General features: G+C 28.9%; 3 protein-coding genes across 3 annotated transcripts in view; all 3 read left to right on the top strand.

Annotated features, from left to right (window-relative positions):
* Positions 1-74: 74 nt before the first annotated feature.
* Positions 75-13679, top strand: LOC113371188 (indole-3-acetaldehyde oxidase-like). The gene is made up of 23 exons (XM_026611830.1): positions 75-87; positions 1549-1718; positions 2492-2652; positions 2726-2876; positions 3376-3807; positions 4477-4579; positions 4657-4784; positions 4858-4977; positions 5041-5211; positions 5542-5703; positions 5767-5889; positions 6193-6505; positions 8631-8814; positions 8878-9061; positions 9220-9415; positions 9485-9634; positions 10150-10346; positions 11743-11871; positions 12168-12301; positions 12369-12525; positions 12994-13186; positions 13402-13518; positions 13612-13679. Exons 1-23 carry the CDS (start codon positions 75-77, stop codon positions 13677-13679), a joined length of 3756 nt encoding a protein of 1251 aa, XP_026467615.1.
* A 777-nt stretch (positions 13680-14456) lies between these two features.
* Positions 14457-16898, top strand: LOC113371187 (xanthine dehydrogenase/oxidase-like). Its single transcript, XM_026611829.1, has 5 exons — positions 14457-14474; positions 14540-14722; positions 16390-16550; positions 16624-16790; positions 16855-16898. Exons 1-5 carry the CDS (start codon positions 14457-14459, stop codon positions 16896-16898), a joined length of 573 nt encoding a protein of 190 aa, XP_026467614.1.
* A 55-nt stretch (positions 16899-16953) lies between these two features.
* Positions 16954-26100, top strand: part of LOC113371186 (indole-3-acetaldehyde oxidase-like) — a 10606-nt gene continuing 1459 nt past the window's right edge. The window contains exons 1-18 of the mRNA XM_026611828.1: positions 16954-17283; positions 17356-17458; positions 18292-18419; positions 18479-18598; positions 18657-18827; positions 19185-19346; positions 19539-19661; positions 19723-20029; positions 20698-20881; positions 24057-24240; positions 24308-24503; positions 24575-24724; positions 24821-25020; positions 25096-25224; positions 25295-25425; positions 25570-25726; positions 25801-25993; positions 26052-26089. Of these exons, the coding sequence (XP_026467613.1) occupies positions 17035-17283; positions 17356-17458; positions 18292-18419; positions 18479-18598; positions 18657-18827; positions 19185-19346; positions 19539-19661; positions 19723-20029; positions 20698-20881; positions 24057-24240; positions 24308-24503; positions 24575-24724; positions 24821-25020; positions 25096-25224; positions 25295-25425; positions 25570-25726; positions 25801-25993; positions 26052-26089 (2925 nt within the window). The 5' untranslated portion in view covers positions 16954-17034. The remainder of the gene's footprint in view (positions 17284-17355; positions 17459-18291; positions 18420-18478; positions 18599-18656; positions 18828-19184; positions 19347-19538; positions 19662-19722; positions 20030-20697; positions 20882-24056; positions 24241-24307; positions 24504-24574; positions 24725-24820; positions 25021-25095; positions 25225-25294; positions 25426-25569; positions 25727-25800; positions 25994-26051; positions 26090-26100) is intronic.

Here is a 26100-nt window from a genome sequence, read left to right as displayed (position 1 = left end):
AAAATATTTGTATTCAAAATATTGAGATAAAAAATGTGCTTTAATAATAAGGCACAAAAAAATTATGAATATAAATGCAGTACATAAGTAGGTAATGATTTGTGTCTATTTAAAATTTACATAACCATTTATTTTACATTATCGATAATTACTACTGCATGTCAACGCAAAATCTAATTTTTCAACATAGTTAAAAAAAATCTTTAAGACAAAACAGACGAAAATTTTGAAGAAATAATTGCATGACTATATAGATTATTTTAACTATAATAATATTGTTAATCGTTGAATTATGTAAGTAATATTTAATGTTTTCTTATTTTAAGTTTTTTCACTAAATTTATATACAAGGACATATACATACACACACGTATATATATATATATATATATATATACATATATATTCTAAAAATAGATTCTATTTCTAAAATATTTTAAGTTAGAATAGAAGAATTAATCTAACTTTGTTAAAAAAATGAAACAATGGGTAATATATTTTTTTTATTTACTTATGTTTTATATACATATATTATAATATATATATATATATATATATATATATATATATATATATATATTAGGGTGTTTTTTAAATTAGGGTTGATTTTTTTAAATTCTCTTGCTTCCAAGGGATTAAATGATTCTAAATTGATAAAAAAAATCTCTGAAAATTTTGGCTCTTAATATTAGTTTTAAGATAGTCCGCACTCCAACCAAAGTTTTTGGTTCTTCTTCCTAAGTGAATACATATCTTATAAAGAATATCAAATTTTTGTTGTAAATTTTTTATTCATGATCAAGATATGCAAATACAATGTTATTTCAAAATTTTGATTTACTTGTCGCTAAGTTATAAAATTCTAAAAAATAAATGAAATTTTACCCATGTTATTTCCATAAGAAACTCTGGTTGGAGTGCGCACTATACCTAAAGAAATCCAAAATTAAGTTTCAAATTTCGCTTTAAAAATGTTACTATAAAATTGATCACCCTTCCAATTGTTTATAGTTATCAGACAAATAGAACTCAGACTTCAAGTTACAATATTAAAACCAGTAAAAATATTAAAAGTCAATTTTCAATTACTTTGCGCTCTTATTATGTTAATCATGAAATTATAAATACTACTATATTACTAACTCAAACAAATTGTATTACATCTGAATTTGTAGTATGTTACAAAACTAGGAAATTTATTTAATTTTTTCAAAAACAATTATGCCATTTCATTACAATACAGACATTTACAAGATAATTTTCATAACTTGATTTACATTTGACGTCACTGAGTGTTTTATGATTTTATTGGCATGTCAATATTATTTCCATATTCAGCAAACAAATGTAAATGCAAGCATATTTATAATCATGTACTATAATCATTGATATGAATATTTGAATTTAGGAATAAAAACAAAAGTAAGAATACATTTATCGCAAAACTGACGATAAATGGAAAACAATATGAAGGTAATATAAATAATTGATTATATTTCTGATTCTGATTCTGATGATTATTATTTAATCAATTACTTTTTTGTCAAGTTTGTCCAAGTATAGCCCTCGATACAAGTCTGAACACATTTCTGGTCAATCATGTTCATCTCAAAGATACCAAAACCATGTGCCGCGAAGGCGGATGTGGAGCTTGTATCGTTTCTGTCAAACGGAAGCATCCAGTTAGTAACGAAATTGTCACCATGGCTGTAAACTCGGTAAGTTATGTTTTAACATTTATGGACAAAACCTGCACGTCTGTACAAAAATATATGATAAACTAATGTTGTATGGCATCTTGCCTTAAGGCAAATTGCTGAATCTTCCCGTACAATAATTAAATATTCAAGTAATTGTATTATATATAAGTCTCTCAAAAACTGTCATTTTTTGCACATTTATCTTTGTATCTAAAAAACAGGTGTAACTTTGCCAAAATCTATTTACCACTTCTTCTCATCATTACGAATCGAATTCTTTTTGGATCATACAAATCGGTTGATCAGTTCTCTTAAAAACTGACATTTTTAGCCCTTTTTGCTCATATCTCCGAAGGCGCTGAACTTGCGTTTGCCAAAAACTATTCAGCACATCTTCCTATCAATAGAAATCGATTGCTTTTTGAAATTTTTAAATCGGTTTATCCATTAGCCCGGTATCGTCGACAAAATTATATATGCTAAATTACCTAATTTAAGATGAAATATTTTGGCTCTGCTTCAGATATCTTCATTTCACCCACGAATGTATTTTCAAATTAATAAATTCAAATTTATAAGAGTTTTTTGCGCATTTTATCAATTATTATTTCCTTAAGTGACTATTTTGGTGAAATTTTTATACACATAAAATAAAATTCAATTTTAAAAATATTGCGCTTTTTTAATCAATAAATCCAAAACTGGATAAACAAATATTTTCATATGGTATCGTTATATTTATAAAATTTATTATAGTTTTTAGTTTTCATTTTTTTTTTATAAAACTTTAGTGCTTAGTATTGGTTCATTCTTGCCACAATTGGGAGATCACCACGGTTTCCGGATTGGGAAATCAAAAATCTGGTTATCATACTCTTCAGTCCACTTTAGCAAACTTTTACGGTACCCAATGTGGCTATTGCAGTCCAGGAATGATCATGAACATGCATAGGTAATAACATATACACATAATTTACAAATAATTTTCGAACAATTAGATTTTTTTATTTAAATATTAATCGTAGTTTGATAGAAGAAGATACAAATCTTACTATGAATGAGATCGAAAATTCCTTTGGCGGCAATATTTGTCGTTGTACAGGATATCGTCCAATTTTGGATGCATTTAAATCATTGGCAAGTGATGCAGAATGGGCAGTATTAGATAAAATACCAGTAAGTCAATATTTACTACATTATCGATATTATTATGTTTTGATATATAATTAATTACTAACATATTATTAAGAAGTTAATAATAGTTCCATACTGATTAAAGAAAATAATCACTAGAGTATAGAATCAGTAACAAAAATATCCAATTTACAAAAAATGTTTTGTTCAAAGGGTTTGGGTTCCATACTATGAGTGAGTTTCCATACAGAATCGGCCCCACCCTGGTATTTAAATGATTTTGATGCCATTTTATAGGTCTTTTTCTGAATATACGATATACCAATTTTCAACACCCTAGCTCTCCATTTGGTAGAGATATCATTGAAAACATGTGAAAGTGGCCCCTTTTTTAAACTCACTTTTTGTCGGAAATATAAAAGATATCGAAAAAATAGTAACGTCATTTTATTTACACTGATGATCACATTTGTTTGGGCATAAATAAATTCCAATTAATGAAAAATCCAAACGATTATTTTTTTTTTAAATTATTTTGCAGGATATAGAAGATTTGGACATTGAAAATAATTGCCCAAAATTGTCTTCAATTCGCCAAGACATGTATTCTTATAAAAACGGTCAAAACCATTTGAGAACCGAAATTGATGATGTAGTTTGGTATAAAGTGTTTTCAGTTAAAAGTATTCTGAATATTATGCAACGACACCAAGGTGCCCCTTTAATGCTGGTTGCTGGAAATACTGCTCAAGGTGCTTTTAGACCAAAAGTTAGACCTCAGGTTTATATTGATGTGAACGATGTTACCGAATTAAGGAAATGTTCGGTTGATGAATATATCGTTTTGGGTGGTAATGTAACTTTAACTGAAACTATGAAGTTTTTAAAAGAAGTATCTGGCGTGGAAGGTTATGAATATGTGGACATCATTGCTGATCACATAGACTTGATAGCTAATGTACCTGTAAGAAACGTGAGTTACGTAGAACTTAAATGAATTACAGCCTGAGGATTTTTATTCTATATCTAATTGCACATTCTTTCCAATAATAAATAAGCTTTTCACATCTGCATATTTTATCACAGCTACGTTTTTCTTTCAAAGGTGCCTCTATTAACTACGTGGTGGAAGAGGAAACATAGTAAGATATCACGCGTATTTATTTTTTACCTATTTTTTTAAAATCCAAATAATTTCGAAAAAAACAAAAAAATCCTTTTTTCTAGTAACTAGAAAAACACGTAATGTTTGGTGGGGGAAGGGGTTTAATTTTAAATATCATCACTTATTAAGAGGGAGGGGGGGTCCAAAAATCTTTGAAAAATCGATCACGTGATTAATGAAATCATGATTATTAAATGCATTATAAATATTAAATCATGATTATTTATTCACAAGCATATTTGATTAATTTCGTGCATAAATAAAAATGACTATTTTTAAATTATGCATATATCTTACAAAGTCAAAATTAAGTATCATCTATTGTGTTTAAATGTCCATATCATTTATTAGTTACATGATTTTTTATTATTGTTTGGGTTATATTTTTAAATCTTTTTTTCGTAAGTTCTCATCTTTCATTAATATGATTTTAACTATAATATTACTGTAAATTACGATTATTTATTTTACTAATAGGTAGGTACCATCGCCGGCAATTTAATAATAAAACATAACCATAGAGAATTTCAATCTGATATCTTTCTTCTCTTCGAAACAGTCGGTGCTTTCTTAAAATTAGGTAAGGTTTTATGAAAAAAATAAAAATGAAAAATACGCTATAGCATGTATGATATAAACATGTTTGATTTTTTGCAGTTGGAACAAACAATATTGAAACTCGAGTGACTCTTTCAGAGTTTCTGTTGACTGATATGAGAAATAAAATTATTGTTAGTGTTTCACTGCCACAGATTTCTGGAAATTTTGCTTTCAAGTCGTATAAAGTATGTAGTGCATATTAATTATAAAATTTCGATTTAATTAGATTATTGCTTTAAAAAGTTGATTTATTTATAGATTATGCCCCGTGCCCAAAATGCGCATGCATATGTTAATGCTGGATTTCGATTGCGATTCAACAATGAGACAGGGAATGTAGAAAGAGCTTCTTTAGTTTATGGTGGAATTAATCCATCAGTAAGTTTAAGATTATTTAATACAATTGCTACATATACTTTTATAACCATGATGTTTCCATAGTTCATTCATGCAACTAAAACTGAAAGCGCTCTTAGAAATATTAATATATTTGATAATGCCAGTTTGAGAAAAGTATTGAATATTTTGTATTCAGAAATACAGCCTGATTGGAAGTTACCTGATGCTTGTCCTGAGTATAGAAGATTATTAGCCGTTTGTTTGTTTTATAAAGTAAGTAGTTGAAAACAAATTTAGCAAACCTTAAACACAGGATTTTATATACGAACATTTTTTGGGAACCATTGTTCTCAAAAAATCTACTAATATCTATAATATCTAGTAATTATTTATGATATTATAATATAAGCATCTAAGAAAAAAGTCTCTGAGAAATAAGTGAGCTCTGCTTTGTGATAACGAACAAAGTATGTATCTAATAATGATAGGTTGCATTGATAAATTTTCATTACGTTTTTGTTATATTAACAATATTAATATCTTTTTATGGTATTAATAATTTATTTTAGTAGTAACTTCAATAACAAAAATTTACTATTTCAGTTTGTTTTGAACACCTGTCCTAAAAAATTAATATCTGCACAAAATATAACAGGATCTGAAATATTAAAAAGGGGATTATCCAGCGGACAACAAAAATATGAGACAAATAAAGATTTATGGCCACTGCAACAACCTATTCCAAAAATAGAATCTTTGTATCAGGTTTTTTATTTATATATAATTATTTTGTTTATAGAATACAGTTTTAAAATATTCTATTTACAGTGTGCTGGTGAAGCAGAATATATACCATATATATCTCTTAAACCGAAAGAACTTTATGCATGTTTTGTTTTAGCCAAGAAACCTCTGGCAATCATTACTAATATTGATCCCAAGGACGCTTTGGTATGAAAATGATTATAATTACATTATAATGAAAACTGTTGAAAACAAGTTGATAGATAATAACAAAAAAATAGTAAAGTTTGAAATTACTGTAAGATCTTTTTTTCAATTTTCAAATTACCTCACCAGCTCAATGCTGATTTCTAGTTTATTGAACATTAATGCCAATGTGTAATTTAAACGCACATTGTAAACAAAAAATATACAAGTAGGACTTTCAAGTGCAGTTGTATTTATTGTAGTTGTATTTCAACTTATTATGAATATATATTATAAATTTATTACTATATTAATATTTCTCAGCATATAGATGGTGTAAGAGCTTTCTATTCCGCAAAAGACATTCCTGGTAAGAACAGCTTTGTGTCAATGAAAATGTTGTTAATTTCCGAAGACGAAGAATTATTCTGTAGTGGCTTGGTGAAATACTATGGTCAGCCAGTTGGGATTTTAGTTGCAGAAACTCAAACTCTTGCAGAACGAGCAGCTCAATTGGTACATATACAATATTCGAATAATAACAAACCTTTCTATGTTGATGCAAGAGATGTTTTGGAACAAGAAAAAAAAGCCCCGAGAGTGAATTTTATAGGCGGTTATGATGCAACATCGAAAGGTAATTAGATGCATAACATCCTAATGTTAATGAAAGTTGTATAAGAAATCGCTTGTCGTGCAAGTATTGCACAATTCCAGAATAAAGTTTTTTTTAACACTTCTACTTATACATTTAAGCATAATTATATAGAACAAAAATTTATAATATTTAATTTATGATGAAATATTACAAGAATCTATTAATTACTGTTACCTTTTCAAGTTTTCATTACAGTTGCTACAAAATAACTAGACTGTAATGTATAATTTCTCAATTCTAAGTTTTTATATTTAAGAAACTAGAATACCAACTAGTAGTGCATGACATCGTGCCTTAAGGCAAATTGCTCGAATTTCCCGTACCAAAAATTACATTTTTTAAAAAAGATACTTTTTTTAAACTTTGAAAAAATTAGATTTTCGAGAAATTTTACATTTTTGAAAAAATTGACTTTTTTCGAAAAAAAACTTGAAAAAAAACTTGAAAAAAATGTTTTTTTTTTATTTTGAAATATTTTGGAAATTTTTTCTCAAATCAATCGCACCGCTTCAGCTGCATAGAGATGTAATATCTACGGACAAATGTTGTTACTGAACTCATAGAAATCTAAAAAAAATGATACATATTATTAAAATCACCATAACATATCTGATAATTTGAAGTGCATATGTCTAATGATTATTTTTGACCGCCAAATGGCATGTTGTTTTACTTCTTTTTTACTAAATCTCCGAAACCACTAGACCTGCTTTTTCAAAAATTCAATCAGTTCTTCATTCGTTATCTTAAAAACTGAGTTACCGTTTTCGGCACTTTTTGCCACGTGTCTTTTTTTTTTTTTTTAAAAAAAAACTTTATTACTAATTATTTTTTCTTTTTATCATACATACTACATATATTTTACTTTTTCTTTACATATTTTTACTGTTTATTACATTTTTCTTTACTAATACTTCTTCCAAAGGCAGGTCCGTGGGTTGAGTTGAAAATGCACTCAATCATGGTTGCACGATGTCAGAGCCTTTACATTTTTCTGTTGTATAGGGATACAAATCGACTTCCTTTTTGTATTTCAAAGCGATACAATCTTAGTACCTCTTTACTTCCAAGTGGCATGTTGCCGCTACAGCTATGCCCACGAAAGGCCATTTTCACTTGAAAACATATTTGAAATCTATGATTTCAAGTGAAAATTTGGTATCAAGCTGCTTTGATACCGAACCGACCGAGGTTGGATTCGAACCCGGGACTAGGATTTGCTAGCCCACGTTCTTACCACGGGACCACGGCCGGCCCTTCTTCGGAACGGCTAGACTTGCCTTTATGAATTATTTAAATCGGTTGATCGGTGTTCCTGAAATCGTCGACCAAAATTTGTATCCGCAGGCACACACATGCACATACACATATACATCTGATTTTTTTGTTGAGAAACCCTTGAAACGTAAAGATATAAAGAAATTTATATTTTCGATTTGCGATTACTATAACTTACCCTACGAGAAGTTAAAAATAATGCTCACATTTCAAGTTTTGTAGAGGTAAATATAACAATATTAATGGATAGTACCGCGCTAGGGCAGGTCCATGAGCTGTGTTAAACTCTAACTCAATTTAGGGATGACTAACAATAAGATAACTATATACAACACAATTAAATTATTTTTATTAATGTAAATTTTAAGTTCAATTTTGTATTAGGTGTTATTTTATAACTGGTATAATTCAATTTTTCAAAGTATTATTAACCATTACTAAAAATTATGGTAATCCCAATAAAAGTATCTAACAAAGAAATTTATAATATATAACAATTTGAGAAACTTATTTCTTACATTAATATATCGCTTCTTAGGTACCAAGTATCGGTACTGAACCTTAAGATTTAAAAAAGGCAATTTATAAAAATGCGTGCAAAAGTAATTGATAAAATTATTTTTATTTATAAAAGTCAATGTGTAAATATTTTCATAACATTTTATAGCCTAAAATATACAAATATAAATAGCATAATCATAAGCCATAAAAAATTGAACAATATTTATAAGTAATTTGATATTGTAAGTAATTATTTTTATATTAGTTGGAATTGGAATGTATTATTCTATATGAGCAAAACCTAAATTATATATATTATTTCTAGGGAATGACATAGTTTACTCTATTTCTGGTTCTCAATATTCAATCGGGCAATATCACTACACCTTGGAAACCCAATCTGCTGTCTGTATTCCAACTGAAGATGGCCTGGATCTATACCCATCGAGCCAGAGTGCCGATCACACCCAAATAGTTGTTTCGCAAGTCTTAAATATACCAGAACATAAGTACATCGAACAATTATATTTATGTAATTTAATCATTTAGTTAAACACATTTCTTTCCGGCAGAATAAATATTATTGTAAGGCGATGTGGTGGCAGTTTTGGTTCTAGATTATCTAGAAATCATCTTGTTGCATCAGCTTGCGCTTTAGCTGCCTATTTGTTAAACTCTCCGGTAAAGATATTTATGGGGATGCAGGATAATATGGAGGCTATAGGAAAAAGAAATTGGTATTTGAATAGTTATGAGGTTGGTATATATTACATTATTTTCATCACTTATTTAAATCATTATATATTATTTAATTTTAATATACAATATTATATATACGCATATCAACTAATAATAATTTGCAGCATTAGCATATCTATTATTTTTTATTTCAAAAATTATTTATCGTGTTCTAGGTAACAGTTAATAAAATCGGTCAAATCCAATCTCTTAAAAATGATTTCTACGAAGACGTTGGGCACTCGCTAAATGAATCAACTTTTATATTTGTAAATGAAATGTTCCAAAACTGTTACGACAATAGTCCATTTACTTTTAAGCATTATGCAGTGATTACTGAAAAGCCATCAAGTACCTGGACAAGAGCACCCGGTAAAATTAATATTTTTTTTATATTTATAATTAGTTTATCATAACATTTTTTAAAATATTTTTATTTAGGAGCTGTTGAAGCTGTAGCAGCTATTGAAAATATTATGGAACACATAGCTCATGTAACAGGAATAGATCCATTAGATGTCAGAATTTCTAACATGACCACTATAAATAATTTGGCTTATGATAGAATTAAAGCTTTTAGAGAAAAAGTCGGTAAGGTGGAATGATTAGCTCGGTCAATTTACGGATTCGAGATTACAATAATTCATAATGGGCTGTAACTTTGTAAAATTATTTAAAATACAAATATAAAAAATTGACACAAGATCAAAGGTAAAAAGAATGAATTTTTTGCGATTTTCAGCTAAATAGTCAGTTTTATCTCAAAATTACTTGAGACAAAATTGTAGAGCTGCAAAAAATGTATCAACACTTTATTTTCTCTGATCCACTACCTTTTCAAAAATAAATCACTTTGAAAGAAAGATACATTTGAACGCCACCTATAAGGTAGTGTGTTTAGCGCGTTTTTTTACGTGGCTTCCTCAGTAGGCCTATTTCACTCTTTTCAGAATGCAATACAATAAAATACAGTAGTCTGTATATTCAGTAGTTTACCTAAAGAAATTATTATATTTGAGAATGTTTTGCTAAGATTTAATGTTTGTAGTCCATAAAACTAATTTGCTAATATATTCAATCTTTGTATAAATGTATTATGGTTTTAGAGTACGACAGAAGAAGAAAAGAAATAGATGAATATAATATAAAAAATCGTTGGCGTAAACGTGGCATTGCAATAATCCCTATGCGTTTTCCGATTAATTATTATGGTCGTCACTCTGCAATGGTTTGCATTTTTCGTGATGGATCTGTTGCTGTCAGTCATGCGGGTGTTGAAACTGGTCAAGGAATTAATACCAAGGTAAAATTATCAGTTTGAAGTAGATCATGTTACTAACAGGTTTTATCGTTTAACTCTTTCACAAATTAAAAAAAAATCATATATAGGGTGAGCGCGACTTATAGCTCCGCGAGTAATAAAGATTGCCACCGACGTTTAGTTAAGAGTTTTTTAACGAGAATATTTGAAAGTAGAGGGCCAAAGATATATAACCAGCAATCACGTTGATTCTTATGACGTTGCTATCGAACAAAATATTTGCAATGTTTAAAAATACATAACAAAAGTCATAGTTTTTGTGGTCATGAGCTTTATTTTATTATAATTCTGATTGTACATATAAACCATGATTTTCAAGGAACCGTGTACTTTTAATTAGTGTTTCACAAGTGTAATAATAATAATAATAATAATACATGTGTTGCCCTGTGTTTTTTAACTTCCCGTAGGGTAAGTTATTGTAATGGGCCGAAAATCGGAATTGAAAATTTTTACATTTCTCGACGTTTTGAAGGTTTCTGAACATTTTGGCATACCTCAGAAAAAATGTATGTGTGTGTGTATGTATGTATGGATACAAATTTCCAGTCACGTTTTCGGGCGCACGGATCAACCAATTTGAATGGTTAAAAAACATTCGATTCCTATTGATAGGGAGAAGAGCTGATTAGGTTTTGGCAAAGGCAGGTCCAGCCGTTTCGGAGATACGGAGCAAAGAGTGGAGAAAATATAAATCGAATTTTTGAGAGAACAAAGTGTCCGATTTGAATGATCTAAAAAACATTCAATTAGTAATGATTGGGAGAAGTGTTTATTAGATTTTGGCAAAGGCAGGCCCAGCCATTTTGAAGATACTTAGCTAAATATGTAGAAAATGGCAGTTTTTGAGAGAACTAAGCGTCCGATTTAATTGATTCAAATAACTTTTTACTTGCCTTAACAAAATAATTGATAATTGAAAAAAAAAATTGTTTCAATTTTTTTTTCAAAAAAATTTTTTTTGTATATCGAAAATAATTCAGATTTTATTTTTAATTCTGACTATAGTTCTAATATACTTTAAACAAATAATTTCAACTTTGCAATTCAGTTTATATAATTATTATAAATATTAGACAATGTTACAATATTAATAATAATCTATTTGAAAACATTCAGTATTCCTCTAACATTTCGTTACGGTACGGGAAGTTCCAGCAATTTGCCCTAAGGCATGATGCCATACACCCCACTAGTTGAGTTTTTTTTTAAATACAGAATTTTTATACTATTAGAATTTTGTGTGATACAATAAGCAGACTAACAATAAAAAGTTATTTGCATGCTGTGTTTTCAATAAAGTGTCAAAAGGTATTATTTTCGCACACCAATTAATTATTACAAAATTATTATTTCTGCTTCGTAATTTCTTTTATAGGTTGCTCAAGTATGTGCTTATACTTTAAAGTTGCCACTCGACCTGATTTCAATAAAGCCCATGAGTACTATGGAATGCCCAAATTCGATGATCACAGGTGGTAATACTACGAGCGAATCTTGCGCATTCGTAAGTGTTTTAATAATATATTTTCGAGGGAATTAAAATTATAATTTATTATTTATTAATGCTAAATTATTATATAGTGAATGGTGTTGTTCACCTAATATTATATTCATTTTTCAATTAATTCGTCCAAATTTAATAATGACAGTACAGAGTAGTAACAAGTGACGTCAGAAGTTATCTTGCTGATTTGCATTTGTCCGGAAATTGCTGTTTTTACTGGGAAATAAAATTTATGGTCTATATTTTTAAGTGAAAATAAATACTACTGCTGCCTGATATCCTAGTTATTCCAACAGGCGGCAATGAAAGCATGCGAAACTATACTTAATCGTTTGAAGCCGATACGAGATTCACTTGGCGCTGATACGAAATGGGAAGATCTAGTGGAAAATGCTTATCTGCAACAAATTGATTTACAAGCAATTGGATCGTTAGTAGTGAAACATTATTTTGATATATCTTTTATATTATCATGTTACATTATAAATTATTCATAGACATAAACCAGACGCCATGAAGGTTTCTTATGAAATATATGGTTTATCCGCTTGTGAAGTCGAAATTGACCTATTATCAGGCAACGTATTATTGCAACGCGTAGATATTCAACAGGAGACTGGGGAAAGTTTGAGCCCTGAAGTGGATATAGGACAGGTATCTTAATATATATATATATATATATATATATATATATATGTGTGTGTGTGTGAGTTTAAATTTAATATACACGTTAGTTAATTCATGGGATAAAATTGGGTTCGATCTTATTTTTGTACTGATCTGATTTTTCTATTGTAATACAATGCATAAGTATGAAAATTATTAGAATATATTGCTTACAAACTATACAAATATTACCGCAAACATTGTAATAAAATCAACTTTTATTTTGCAATTATTAGTTAATTATATCTATAATAGTGCAATCAGAAAAAAATACATCAAATACCTATATCATATATATCAAATACTCTTGAAATATCATATATTTTATACATACAAGTACTTCTATTTTAAATACAAATATGCGGATGCCTACGACCTCCACTGAAATTATATATTATAGCTTTCACATATGTTTTATTTTGTTCTTATTTTTATTGATGACTATCTCTGTTTAAGATTGAAGGAGCATTTGTAATGGGTCTGGGATATTGGCTTTCGGAAAAGATAGTTTATGAAAAAACAACTGGCGAATTATTAACAAATAGAACTTGGAATTATAAACCACCAGGTGCTAAAGATATTCCGGTCGATTTTCGCATAGAATTTATCAAAAGTGAGAATAATGATGCGAAGATTTTAAGATCTAAAGGTAATGTGAATTAGTTTTAATATTATTAGTATAATATTTATAAATTACCAGCAACTGATTAAAAAACTAAAAATATATGATGTATATGTTGAAACCTTTAAAACGTAAAAATATGCAATTTTCGATTTCGATTTTTTGCGATTACTACAACTTATCCTACGGGAAGTTATTAATTAAATGAAGATAGTTATTATATATTAAATACATTAATTTAGGCACTGGGGAACCATCGATTTGTATGGCCTTTGTTGCAGTTTGTGCAATTCGGCATGCTTTGCAATCTGCAAGAGCCGATGCTAATGGTGGCAAACGCGCTGAATGGTTTTCTTTAGGTTAGAATAAATTACTGCTTTACAATCTTTACATGAAACAAAATATAAATATTGATTGTTAGGAAAACCGTATAATTTTCATGATTATTTCAGGAGCTCCAACAACGCCTGAAGAAATTTTATTAAATGCAAATGTTGACTATCAAACATTTACAATTTGATACCTCAAGTACATAAATGATATGTCTAAGGAACGAAACCACATTATAAAACCACAAGTACTTTAATGTTATTGCTTTATTTGCAGAGATTTATTATGTGATTTATTATTCATTTTGTACTTATTGTTATATATCAAATAAATATGAATATAAATATAGCGGTTTAAAGCAAAGTTCTTTATTTAGTAAATTGTAGCCGTTAAAGACTTATCCATGATCATGAATATAAGGTATCTATAAAACTGCTTAATATTTTCAACACTATAAACTGAAATTTATTCCAAATTTTGTTAAATCATAAATTATTTTCGATTAATTTCTTAATTTAAGCAATAAAACATGGTTTCTGCCTTGTATTGTATTATACTTGGGTTCGGTACTCTGTTGGGTCAACCTGGTTTCAAGCAGCATATCTGCTTTTACCTGAAAATTATAAATAAAAAATATGTTTGTACTACAAACATATTTTGCATTTATATGTAGAATACAAAGAACAACTTTCGTACTAAAATTTTAACTATGGTTACCTTTGGGCAGAATTCCGTCATGATACAGCGGAATACATTATTATATACAGCGGAGATTCAAGTTCTTGTATTATGAAATTTTATATTTATTAAAATAATTTAGTATATTTTAAATGGCAGGCTACATCTCATAATTAAAAATTTAAGGTTTACTTATGGTAGTAATTTTCAATATATTATTTTACTAACTAATAATACTTTACAAACGTTTTTGTTACATTTAGAACTGGGGAAATACTTATTAGAGTAAATGGTGAAATTCACACAGGTGAGTATTGATACGTTTTGAATAATTCTGCTGAATTTGAATATAACTATATTTTTTTAAAACATTATTCAATGTTAGTCACACATGATTTGCCTGGAAATACATCGCTAAATTTATATTTGCGGGATCACCTTGGCCTGAAGGATGTAAAATTTATGTGCAACGAAGGAGGATGTGGTGCATGTATTATTTCTGCTTCTAATTTGCATCCAGTCAGCGGAAGGATTATCAATTTTGCTGTAAATTCGGTAAAATTATACCTAAAATGAGTAATGCAGTTAATAATATTTTTAAATTACCGTAGAATAAGTAGTAATCGCAAAAAAATCGAAAACGAAGATTTTTGTATATATTTACGTTTCAAAGTTTTTTGAACATTTTGGCATACCTTAGAAAAAATGGATCCGTGTGTGCTTGTATGTGTGTATGTGTGTGTGTGTGTATGTGCGGATACAAATTTTCTTCGACGATTTCGGGAACACCGATCAACCGATTTGAATAATTTAAAAAACATTCGATTCGTATTGATAAGGAGACGTGCTGATTAGTTTTTGGCGAAGGCAGGTCTAGCCGCTCCAAAGATACGGGGAAAAAAGTGCCAAAAACGGTAACTCATTGATAAGTTGAAGAACTGATTAAATTTTTAGGAAGGCAGGTCCAGCGGTTATGGACTCTCAATAAAAAAAATGTCATTTTGCGGTCAAAAATGTTTATTGGACATATGTACATCAAATCATCAGATATTTTATAGAGATTTTAATAATGTGTACACATTTTGTGTGAATTTTTTTGGGTTCCGTACCAAGATTTTTATTTACGGTACAGAAAGTTCCAGCAATTTGCCTTAAGGCACGATGCCATGTACCCCACTAGTTATTATATCGAAATCGTAAATTATATGAGAAACAATTTTGATATTGTAAAAATGTGTTCAAACATGTAAAATATCAATTGTTCAAATAGTTACTATAATCAATATTTAATTTATTATAAATACAAATAATTATAATTTTTATATAAATGTTAATAATACTGATGATATAAAAATTCACTTGAATTTATAACATTAGATCGAATTGTTATTTTAGTTTACAAATAATTCTACATCAGAAGTGCAATAGATAGTAATATTATATTTATATATTGTTGAATGTTATGGTTTGAAATTGCATGACCCAAATATATCGGACTAATTTTGCAAAGAATACTATATTTCTTTATAAATGTTTTTGACGCTCTTGAACGCACTCTAGTCTCATTTTATTGGACTTCAATATAAAAAATTCTGTATTAATAGTAATCTATGTAAATTTTCAAATCCTAAATCAATTTAAACTTCATTAATGGTGAGGATTACAGATTAATTAGATATTAAGCGGACTGTAAATTATAAATATTCCATCATTATAAGATATGATGAAACGTCGAGACCCTCGATTAATCGAACTAATTGTTGTCGATGGGCATTCGGATAATCAAAAATCCGGATAATCGAGTGTATGAGGAATAATGTTGTGTATTTATTAAAAATAACAATCACATACATAGATATCAACAAAAATCAATGTTTATTAAGAAATTAACACTTTCCTATGTTTGTACATACATATCTTCTTCGATTACATTACATATGTAACTTTCGTGGAGCGTAGTCCGGATATTCGCGAATCCGTATAACCGAGGTCCGGATAATCGAAGTTCTACTGTATTTAATTTATGATATATATATATTGATCTTGAATCTACAACCTTCTTCTCTCGTTACTTTTGCTAGTCTCTCAATTATTTTAAGTTACAAGTATTTATATTCATGCGTTTATACTCCCTACGCTGAAGGAACCCGGGTTAAGTAGAAAAAGCCCTGGTCAATTCTTAACCAATTAATAATTTATAACTGAACATTATTTTGTTAAAGTGTCTCGTATCAGTATTCTCTTGTCATGGTTGGGAAATAAAAACTGTATCTGGTCTTGGAAACCAGAAAATAGGTTATCACCCATTACAAATAACATTAGCAAAATATCATGGCACTCAATGCGGATTTTGCAGTCCGGGAATGGTAATGAATATGAATAGGTATATAACAAAATATATTTTTTATTAATTCTATGAATATTAATTATTATATATGTATGTATTATGATTTAAGTTTGTTGGAAAATAATGAAAAAATTACAATGGCCGAAATTGAAAACTCGTTTGGCGGTAATATTTGCAGATGCACAGGCTATAGACCAATTCTGGATGCTTTTAAATCTTTAGCATCGGATGCAGATCCAGCTCTATGTAATAAATTTAAAGTATGTGTATATGATAGTAAAGACATTTTATGTATACTCATGAGAAAGATGTATTTTTTTAATAAAATTATTGCTAATAGGATATAGAAGATTTAGGCAACGTACAGATCAATACGAATACTAAGGAATTTCAGAAAAAATGTAGTTTCTTGAATTCGCCAAATTATTTTAAAATTGTAATCGATGATGCTATTTGGTATAAAGTTGTATCAATACATAACATAATTGATATTTTAAGAGAGCATCAAGGTATAACTTACATGTTAATCGCTGGAAATACTGCAAATGGCGTTTATCGTAATCAAATAACTCCAAAACTTTTTATCGATATTAATGGTGTGTCAGAACTACGAAAACATATAATCAATAGTAATATAATTTTGGGAGCCAATATTAATTTAACCGAAACCATGCTGTACTTGACAGAATATAGTAAAGTTAAGGGTTTCGAGTACGTTTTGGAGTTAGTAAAACACATTGATCTTGTAGCTAATGTTCCTGTTCGTAATGTAAGTAATTTTTAATAGTGCATAGTTTATTCTAAAAATTTATCATTAAAAATTTTATTTTTTATAATTCAGGTTGGAACTATAGCAGGAAATTTGATGCTAAAACATCAGCATCCTGAATTTCCATCGGATATATTTTTGATATTAGAATTGGTTGAAGCCAAACTGACAATCAGTATGTATAATGATGTAATACTATAATTAATTTAAGTAATTAAGTATTTAATTAATTATGCATATTTTTATCATATTTTAATAACGTCTCGTAGAGCAAGTTATAGTAATCGCAAAAAAATCGAAAATGAAAATTTTTATATATCTTTACGTTTCAAAGGTTTCTGAGCATTTTGGCATACGTTAGAAAAAATTGATGTATGTGTGTGTGTGTGCGGAAACAAATTTTTGTCGACGATTTTGGGAACACGGATCAAACGATTTGAATAATTCAAAAAACATTTGATTCGTATTGATAAGGAGACGCCGAAGATACGGAGCAAAAAGTGCCAAAAACGGTAACTCAGTTTTTAAGAGAACGGGCGCCCGATTTTATTAATTCTTATTAAATTTTTGGGAAGGCAGATCCAGCGGTTATGGACTCTCAATAAAAATAAGTTAAAAAAATGTCATTTGGTGGTCAAAAAGGTTTATTGGACTTATGCACATCAAATTATCAGATGTTTTATAGAGATTTTCATGATGTGTACACATTTTGTGTAAATTTTTTAGGGTTCTGCACCAAAATGTTTTGTTACGGTACGGAAAGTTCCAGCAATTTGCCTTGAGGCATGATGCCATGCACCCCACTAGTTTAGATCGTAATAAAATAAACTTGCTTTTAGTAAGAAATATTTAATCGCACGTGCGCCATGAGTCTGATTTCTTTATATACTGAAAAATTGTACTTAAGAAAATTAAATGAGCTGAATTATCTATTTAATCATTCTTTCTTAGGTAAAATATTTGATAAAATTTCATAAAAAAAATTTAACGTCTATTAAATTATTTTAGTGGATATATGTGGAAGTAAATTCATAGTTTCTCCAGCAAACTTTCTAGACATGGATATGGTTAACAAAGTGATTGTGAATATTATTCTTCCCCCTATTAGAGGAAAATATAATCTCAAGACTTACAAGGTGTGATAATATCAATTATTAAAAATTAATTCGTTTTATTTCACAATATTATTTTTTAGATAATGATTCGAGCTCAAAATGCACATGCTTATGTAAATGCTGGTTTTTGTCTGAATTTAAATCCTAATACCGAAACTGTCGAAAAGGCTAAATTGGTTTTTGGAGGAATAGCTCCTACGGTAATATGAATGTTTATAGAAAATTACTTAGCATGAACTTTAGTATTATTATTTTTAGTTTATTCATGCAACCAAAACTGAGAAATTACTCTTGGGTATGAATTTATTCGACAACAATGTTCTAAAGTCAACACTAGAAGCACTTCATGCAGAAATAGAGCCTGATTGGATTCTTCCAGACGCTTCTCCTGAATATAGAAAAAATTTAGCAATATCTTTATTCTACAAGGTATTTTTACAAATTTCTACAATACTTAAAGTACAATATTTGAAGATTTTAAAATTAAATTTAATGTGAAATTCAAAGATCGACTTTACTAAAAAAAAATTAGATTAACTTAAAAATCAAGTTTAATATTACGTATTTATATTATTAGCTACAAGTATTTGATATGTTCCAAGAACAAAAATTATATTGAACTACATTCAATATTGAATTTAATATGTATGTTCTAAAAGTTAGCATTACTAAAATCACTATAAAATTTCATAAATCAATCTTTATTTTAACATTATTTTATATCACGAGAAAAGGTTCGATTTAAACCTATTATAAAATTTTCATTGTTTAATTTTTATTTTACAGTTTGTTCTACAATCCTGTCCAACAAAAAATTTATCATCTAAAAACGTATTTGGAAGAGAACTATTGTTCAGAGGTTTGTCTTCCGGGCACCAAAAGTATGACACAAATAAAAGTAGTTGGCCACTTCAGAAACCGATTTCCAAAATTGAGGGTTTAGCACAGGTATAATAATATAAAATATTAATTAGATTCAGGTTCTGATGCTTCTTGAAAACAAATCAGTTGCACAAAACTCATGTATTGATTGATTAGATATTAACTTTTCTATCATAGAAATTGAACTAAAAAGTTGATTCTAACTATATTCTTTGCATTTGTAATTATACAAGTTATATATTAGTTATTCGATTTTAGTGTTCCGGTGAAGCTCAGTATATAATTGACATTCCACCTTTTCCAAATGAATTATATGGGGCATTTGTATTATCTACAAAAGCAGGAGCTGAAATAACCAAAATAGATGTATCAAAAGCTCTAGTAAGATATATATGTTCTGTTAATTAATTGTAACACATTCTAAAGGATTTTTATATTCAAGGCAACAGAAGGTGTCGTTGCTTTCTTTAGCGCCAAAGACATTCCAGGTAAAAACACATTTATCAACATGACTATGTTATTGGCATCAGAAGAAGAAGAATTATTTCCTGAAAAGACAGTAAAGTATGTTGGTCAACCTATCGGCGTAATAGTGGCTGCATCGCAGACATTGGCAGTAGCTGCAGCAAAATTAATTGATATACAGTATTCCCATGAAGGAAATCCGAAAATAAATGTTCAAGATATTATAACGAATGACAAAGAAAATAGAGTCAAATGCAAAATGACAGTGGATGCCAAAAATCAAGGTGTATAAAATAACAAAACAATAATTTTGAACACTGATATTAGTTTAGCCTCATTCAGTTGCTTGCGTTTAAATACTTATACGAGTACATGAGTTGATTATTTTAGTTTAGATTAGTTTTAAATTTGATGTAACGATTGATTTTTTTATTTTGAGAATAAATTTCTTAACAAATATATAAGTTTCGAAAATTACATTGCCCATGGACAAATAATCTAGATGGAATCTTATTAGTATAATTTTTCTTTAAATATTGAAAAAATCACATATATTTTATTTTAAATAATATAATTGAATTGAAATATAATTGAGTTAATAAATCGAAAAATATATGTGAATGTTTCAAGTATTTGTTTTGATGTCTGTGATATATTCAAAAAAATTATACTAATTAAATACAATTATACTAAATTTATCCAGATTCTTTGGATTCAAAAGCTTCACATATCAACAATTATTTAAAAATGATCAGGATTGAATCCCTTTGCTATTGAACATATCACAGATATCTTATACCTGATCTAAAGAAAATATCTGAATTTCTGATTAATTAGAAAGCTTTATAGAAACTCAATCTAACTTTTGTTAAACCTTCAAACAGTTAAATTTCTCTTCACAATAATTGTTATGATTTGTGAATTAGCTATTAAAAATAAATTTTGTTTTCAGGTGAAAATATTGATAATATAATCAGAGGTACGATGGAAATGGGAACTCAATATCATTATACTATGGAAACACATGTAGCAATTTGTGTTCCCATTGAAGATGGCATAGATGTCTATTCCTCTACACAATGGATAGATGCAGTTCAAATTGCAGTAGCTGATGTTTTGAACATTCCTGTTTGCAAGTACATTATATCATTAAGATAATATATTTATTTTTGCATAGAAGTGATAACTTCCATTCTATTCATTTGTTAATTGATTTTTTAACTTCCCGTAGGGTAAGTTATAGTAATCGTCCAAAAATCGAAATCAAAAATTTTTACATTTCTCGACGTTTTGAAGGTTTCTGAACATTTTGGCATACTTCAGAAAAAATGGATGTGTGTGTGTGTGTGTGTGTGTGTGTGTGTGTTTTGTATGTCCGCTTTTTTTCGTCCACGTTTTCGGGCGCACGGATCAACCGATTTGAATGGTTTAAAAAACATTCGATTCCTATCGATAGGGAGATGTGCTGATTAGTTTTTGGCAAAGGCAGGTCCAGCCGTTACGGAGATATGGAGCAAAGAGTGCAAATAATAGAAAGCGAGTTTTTGAGAGAACGGATCAACCGATTTGAATGGTTTAAAAAACATTCGATTCCTATTGATAGGGAGATGTGCTGATTAGTTTTTGGCAAAGGTAGGCCCAGAGGTTTTGGAGATACCGAGCTAAATTTAAAAAAAATGGCTGTTTTTGAGAGAACTAAGCGTCCGATTTAAATGATTCAAAGAACTTTCTGCTTTTTTCAACAAAACAATTGATTTTGGAAAAAAAAATTTTTTGTTTCTAATTTTTTTTCAAAAATTTTTTTTGTAATTTTGGACTAAAAATTCAAAAAATCACCCAAGCTAAGCACAGTCTAAGCGCCACTCTGGTAGAAATGTTTACGCAAGTGCGTTTAGACTGTTTGTGTACTGGAGCACTTTTTCAATTTTGTGAAAATTATTGAAAAATGTGAAAATGCCGCCAAGCTGAGCACAGTATAAGTGAAAATGTCGCAAAGAATTATTTGCAAATGCGTTTAGACTGTGACTATGCGGGAGCACTTTTTCAATTTTGTGTAAATTTGGCAACTATTTTTTTTGGAATTTGATTCGAAATGAAATGACGATTGTTAATGTTCTGGAGATGATAAATTGATTTATTTATAATTAACTTTCCATAGGGTAAGTAATCGCAAAAAAATCGAAAATGAAAATTTTTATATATCTTCACGTTTCAGAGGTTTCTGAATATGTTGGCATACCTTGGAGAAAATTGATGTATGTGTGTGTGTGTGTGTGCGTCCATGTGTGTGTGTTCGGATACAAATTTTCGTCGACGATTTCGGGAACACGGATGAAGCAATTTGAATAATTCAAAAAAACATTCGATTCGTATTGATAAGGAGACGTGCTGATTAGTTTTTGTCAAAGGCAGGTCTAGCCATTCCGAAGATATGGGGCAAAAAGGGCCAAAAACGGTAACTCAGTTTTTAAGAGAACGGAGCGTCCGATTGGAATAATTCAAAAAACATTTTACTTGTATTAACAGGATGAAGATTTGATCAAATTTTCATGAAGATAGGTCTAGCGGTTTCGGAGATCTAGTAAAAAAAACTAAAAAAAATAACATTTGGCGGTCAACAATAATCATTAGACATTAGACATATGCATATCAAATTATCAGATATTTTATTGAGATTTTAACAATAAGTATAAGTTTTGTTTACATTCCTATGGGTTCCGTACCAATGTTTTTCCGTTAGACAGCGACGCGGCGCTTACGCGCTTTATATTTTGTCTCTATGCAGTTAAGGCAGTACGATTGCTTTGAAAAAAAGTTCAGATCTTCCAAAATATGTCAAAATGAAGATAACATTTTTTCCAAAAAAAATTTTACAAAAAAAATTGTTTAAAAATTTTTTTTAAAAAAAATTTTTTTTTTCAAAAAAAGTAATTTTTTGTCCAATTTAAAATTTCTAAAAAATCTTATTTTTTCGAAGTAAAATTTTTTTCAAAAATGTTAATCGTTTTTAAAAAAATAATAATTTTTGGCACGGGAAGTTCCAGCAATTTGCCTTAAGGCACGATGCCTTAATTGCCTTAAGACAGAATTCCACTTACAGCTAGTTTCTTCCATATTAGTAATAGTAGAAACAAGTTATTATCCATGTCTATTATCCATGTCTATTATCCATGTCTAGAACCAATAGCAATGACATCAAGTTATTTTTAGTTTTGTATGAAAAAATAGATAGATAGAGGACTAGAGTTTATCAACTTTGCGGAAACATATAGATTAGTTTTTGGTAAAGATCGGTTTTCTTGTAATAAAGTGTTAAAGAAAAATTTTCGACGAGTTTTATTATTATTTTTTTACGGTAGATACCATAGTCTTATAGATCATACTAAAATATTACGGCTCTGCGACAAGTCGTTTAATTTTAAATGTTCTTCAAAATTTGCAAAAATTAGTATTGTTTTTTTACATTTGTCAAAATTTCAGAAATTTCAGAGATTTCAGAAATTTAAAGCCATTTGGTGTATTTTAAGACTATCGTTTGTCAGTTTTGTGCGACGATCTGCCAAGCCGTTTCTTTGTGATTTGAAAAAAAGTGTTTAACTTCTCGTTCACATTTAAGCTCATACTACGGAATCGATTTTAAAAAATCAAAAACTGTTTGAAAGGTATTAGTTGGGAATGATACTGATAATTAACTGTTGAAAAAAAATTTAAGCTGATTTTTATGAAACTTTTTTTGGCGATATATATCGTGGTCTTATAGAAATTACTGAAATATTACGGATTTACGACAAGTAGTTTGATTTTAAAAAATCATCAAAGTTTAAGAAAATGAGTAGTTTTTTACTTGGTATAAAGATAGTGTTCGTTCGTTTTCAATCATGTGTAATAAAACCACTCGGAATACTTTTAATCAATCATAAATTAATTTATATTTTATTGAATAAGTCGATTATTTATACATATAGGGAAGTATATGTAACTTGCCTCAGGGCAAAATACCAATACCAACTAGTTTATATCTTCACTTATATAAGTATCGGCATGTAAATATATTATGGTATGCAAATATAATATTGTCGCAAAAAACTAATTAGAACGAGTCCTTATCGAGTTACATTCCATGGCTTTTAAAATTTAGAAATCGGTGCAAATGTTTTTGAGAAATCTTCAAAGAAAGATCAAATGTGTGTCAAATGATTCAGAATGACTCGTATAATAAATATAATGACTTGTTTCAGTGAATATATAAATTTAATTATGATTATCGTTACTTTTATAATTGTAAAAACCCTCATTATATATTCACGTTAGGGTTAATTTGGCTGTGAGGCGAATCGGTGGTGGTTATGGTATGAAAATATCTCGCAGCAATTTGGTGGCTGCAGCATGTGCTTTAGCTGCTTATAAATTGAAGAAACCCATACGAATCGTTACAAGTTTTGAAGATACAATGAATGCTTTCGGAAAAAGATACGGGTGTATCAATGATTACGAAGTATATCCTAATATTTTAGCAAACAACTAGATATATTTCTTTGATAACGTATATATTTCTTTTTAAGGTGGCTTTTAATAAACGTGGCAAAATTCAATATTTAAAAAATAGTTTTTACCAAGATCATGGTTGTTCAGAAAATGAAAGTGTTTTAGCATTTACAATGGGCGTTATAAGTAATTGTTATGATATGAGCAGCTGGGATATAAAAGCTTATTCTGTAGTAACTGATACTCCATCTAATACATTTTGTCGCGCTCCAGGTTTATTTTTTATTATATGTGAACTGTTTTATTTAAACATTAATTGAATAAACATTTATGATTGCATTTAGGGTCCGCTGAAGCAACTGCCATGATTGAAAATATTATGGAGCATATAGCATATGTTCTTGGATTAGAGCCATTAGAAGTGAGGCTAGAGAATATGAGGGAAAATGATAATTTGCTTTTAGAAATTATTGATGAATTTAGGAAAAAAACAGGTCAATTCTAACCATAATTTTCAATTAATTCATCAAATAAAGTTTTTATTTAAAACCCAAAAATATCGCTAGAATTTTTACTATATCAATTTTTAGATTACGACCACCGCAAAACTGAAATTAATAAATTTAATAAACAAAACCGTTGGCGCAAACGTGGGATTTCCATCGTGCCACTAATGTATCCCTTGGAATATCTTGGTAATTTTTGCGCAATGGTATGTATTTACCATGGCGATGGAACAGCAATCGTAACACATGGTGGAATTGAATGCGGTCAAGGAATTAATACAAAGGTAAAATTAAAAAAACATAGTTAACATATTGGACTATAAGATTTTCTCGTTATATTTCGATTCTTTCTAAAATAGGCTGCACAAGTTTGTGCTTATGCTTTGGGATTGCCTCTGTCTATGGTGCAAGTTAAACCTTCATCGGCTTTAACTGCTCCAAACGCCTACTTAACTGGAGGAAGTTCAACGAGTGAAGCTTGTTGTTATGTAAACAGCTGTTTAATCATAATTAAAATTGCAAGTGTTATAAATATTACTTTAATCATTTGAATTATAGGCAGTTCTGGAAGCTTGTAAAACTCTGTTGAAAAGATTGGCTCCTCTCAGAGAAAAATATGAAAATCCGCCCTGGAAAAATTTAATTGCAAAAGCATTTGACGATGGTGTCGATTTGCAAGCTACAGCTTTGTAAGAATTATTTACGAGATAAATATTTTGATTAGCGAAATTAGCAAATTGTTATATCTTCGACTGTTATTACGACTCATAAAAATGAGTCATTTATAAATTATTGAAAAGAGTAACTTATTGCCAAATATATTTATTTTGCAGTTGTGACACAAAAAATAATGTTGATACATATAATATAGCGGGTTTAACAAATTGCGAAGTAGAAATTGATATTTTAACAGGGAACGTAATGATTTTGAGAGTAGATTTGTTGGAAGATACAGGTGACAGTATGAGTCCTGAAATAGACGTAGGACAAGTAATTGAAATCTCAATACCATGTCATATTTAATTCATTTTGAGTAGGCAATAAAATAATATGTTATTTGTAAGGTGGAAGGTGCTTTTGTCATGGGATTGGGATATTGGTTAAACGAACAAATTATTTACGATGATAAAACAGGTGAATTATTAACTAATAGAACTTGGACATATAAACCTCCTGGCGCAAAAGATATACCAATAGACTTTCGAGTAGAATTCATACGCAATTCTAAAAATCCCTTAGGTGTCTTGCGATCAAAAGGTATTTAAACATAACGATTTTTTTAAAATAGATTTTAAACAAGTTAAATTCATTGTAGCAACAGGTGAACCACCATTCTGCATGGCTTTTTCAGCAGTATGTGCTAT

Source organism: Ctenocephalides felis, unplaced genomic scaffold, assembly GCF_003426905.1.
Source record: "Ctenocephalides felis isolate EL2017-DRISC unplaced genomic scaffold, ASM342690v1 CF-g0.4_SCAFFOLD_01492, whole genome shotgun sequence".
Taxonomy (NCBI): Eukaryota; Metazoa; Arthropoda; class Insecta; order Siphonaptera; family Pulicidae; genus Ctenocephalides; species Ctenocephalides felis.
Note: the sequence above shows the minus strand (reverse complement) of the source record. Positions and strands in the feature narration are given on the sequence as shown.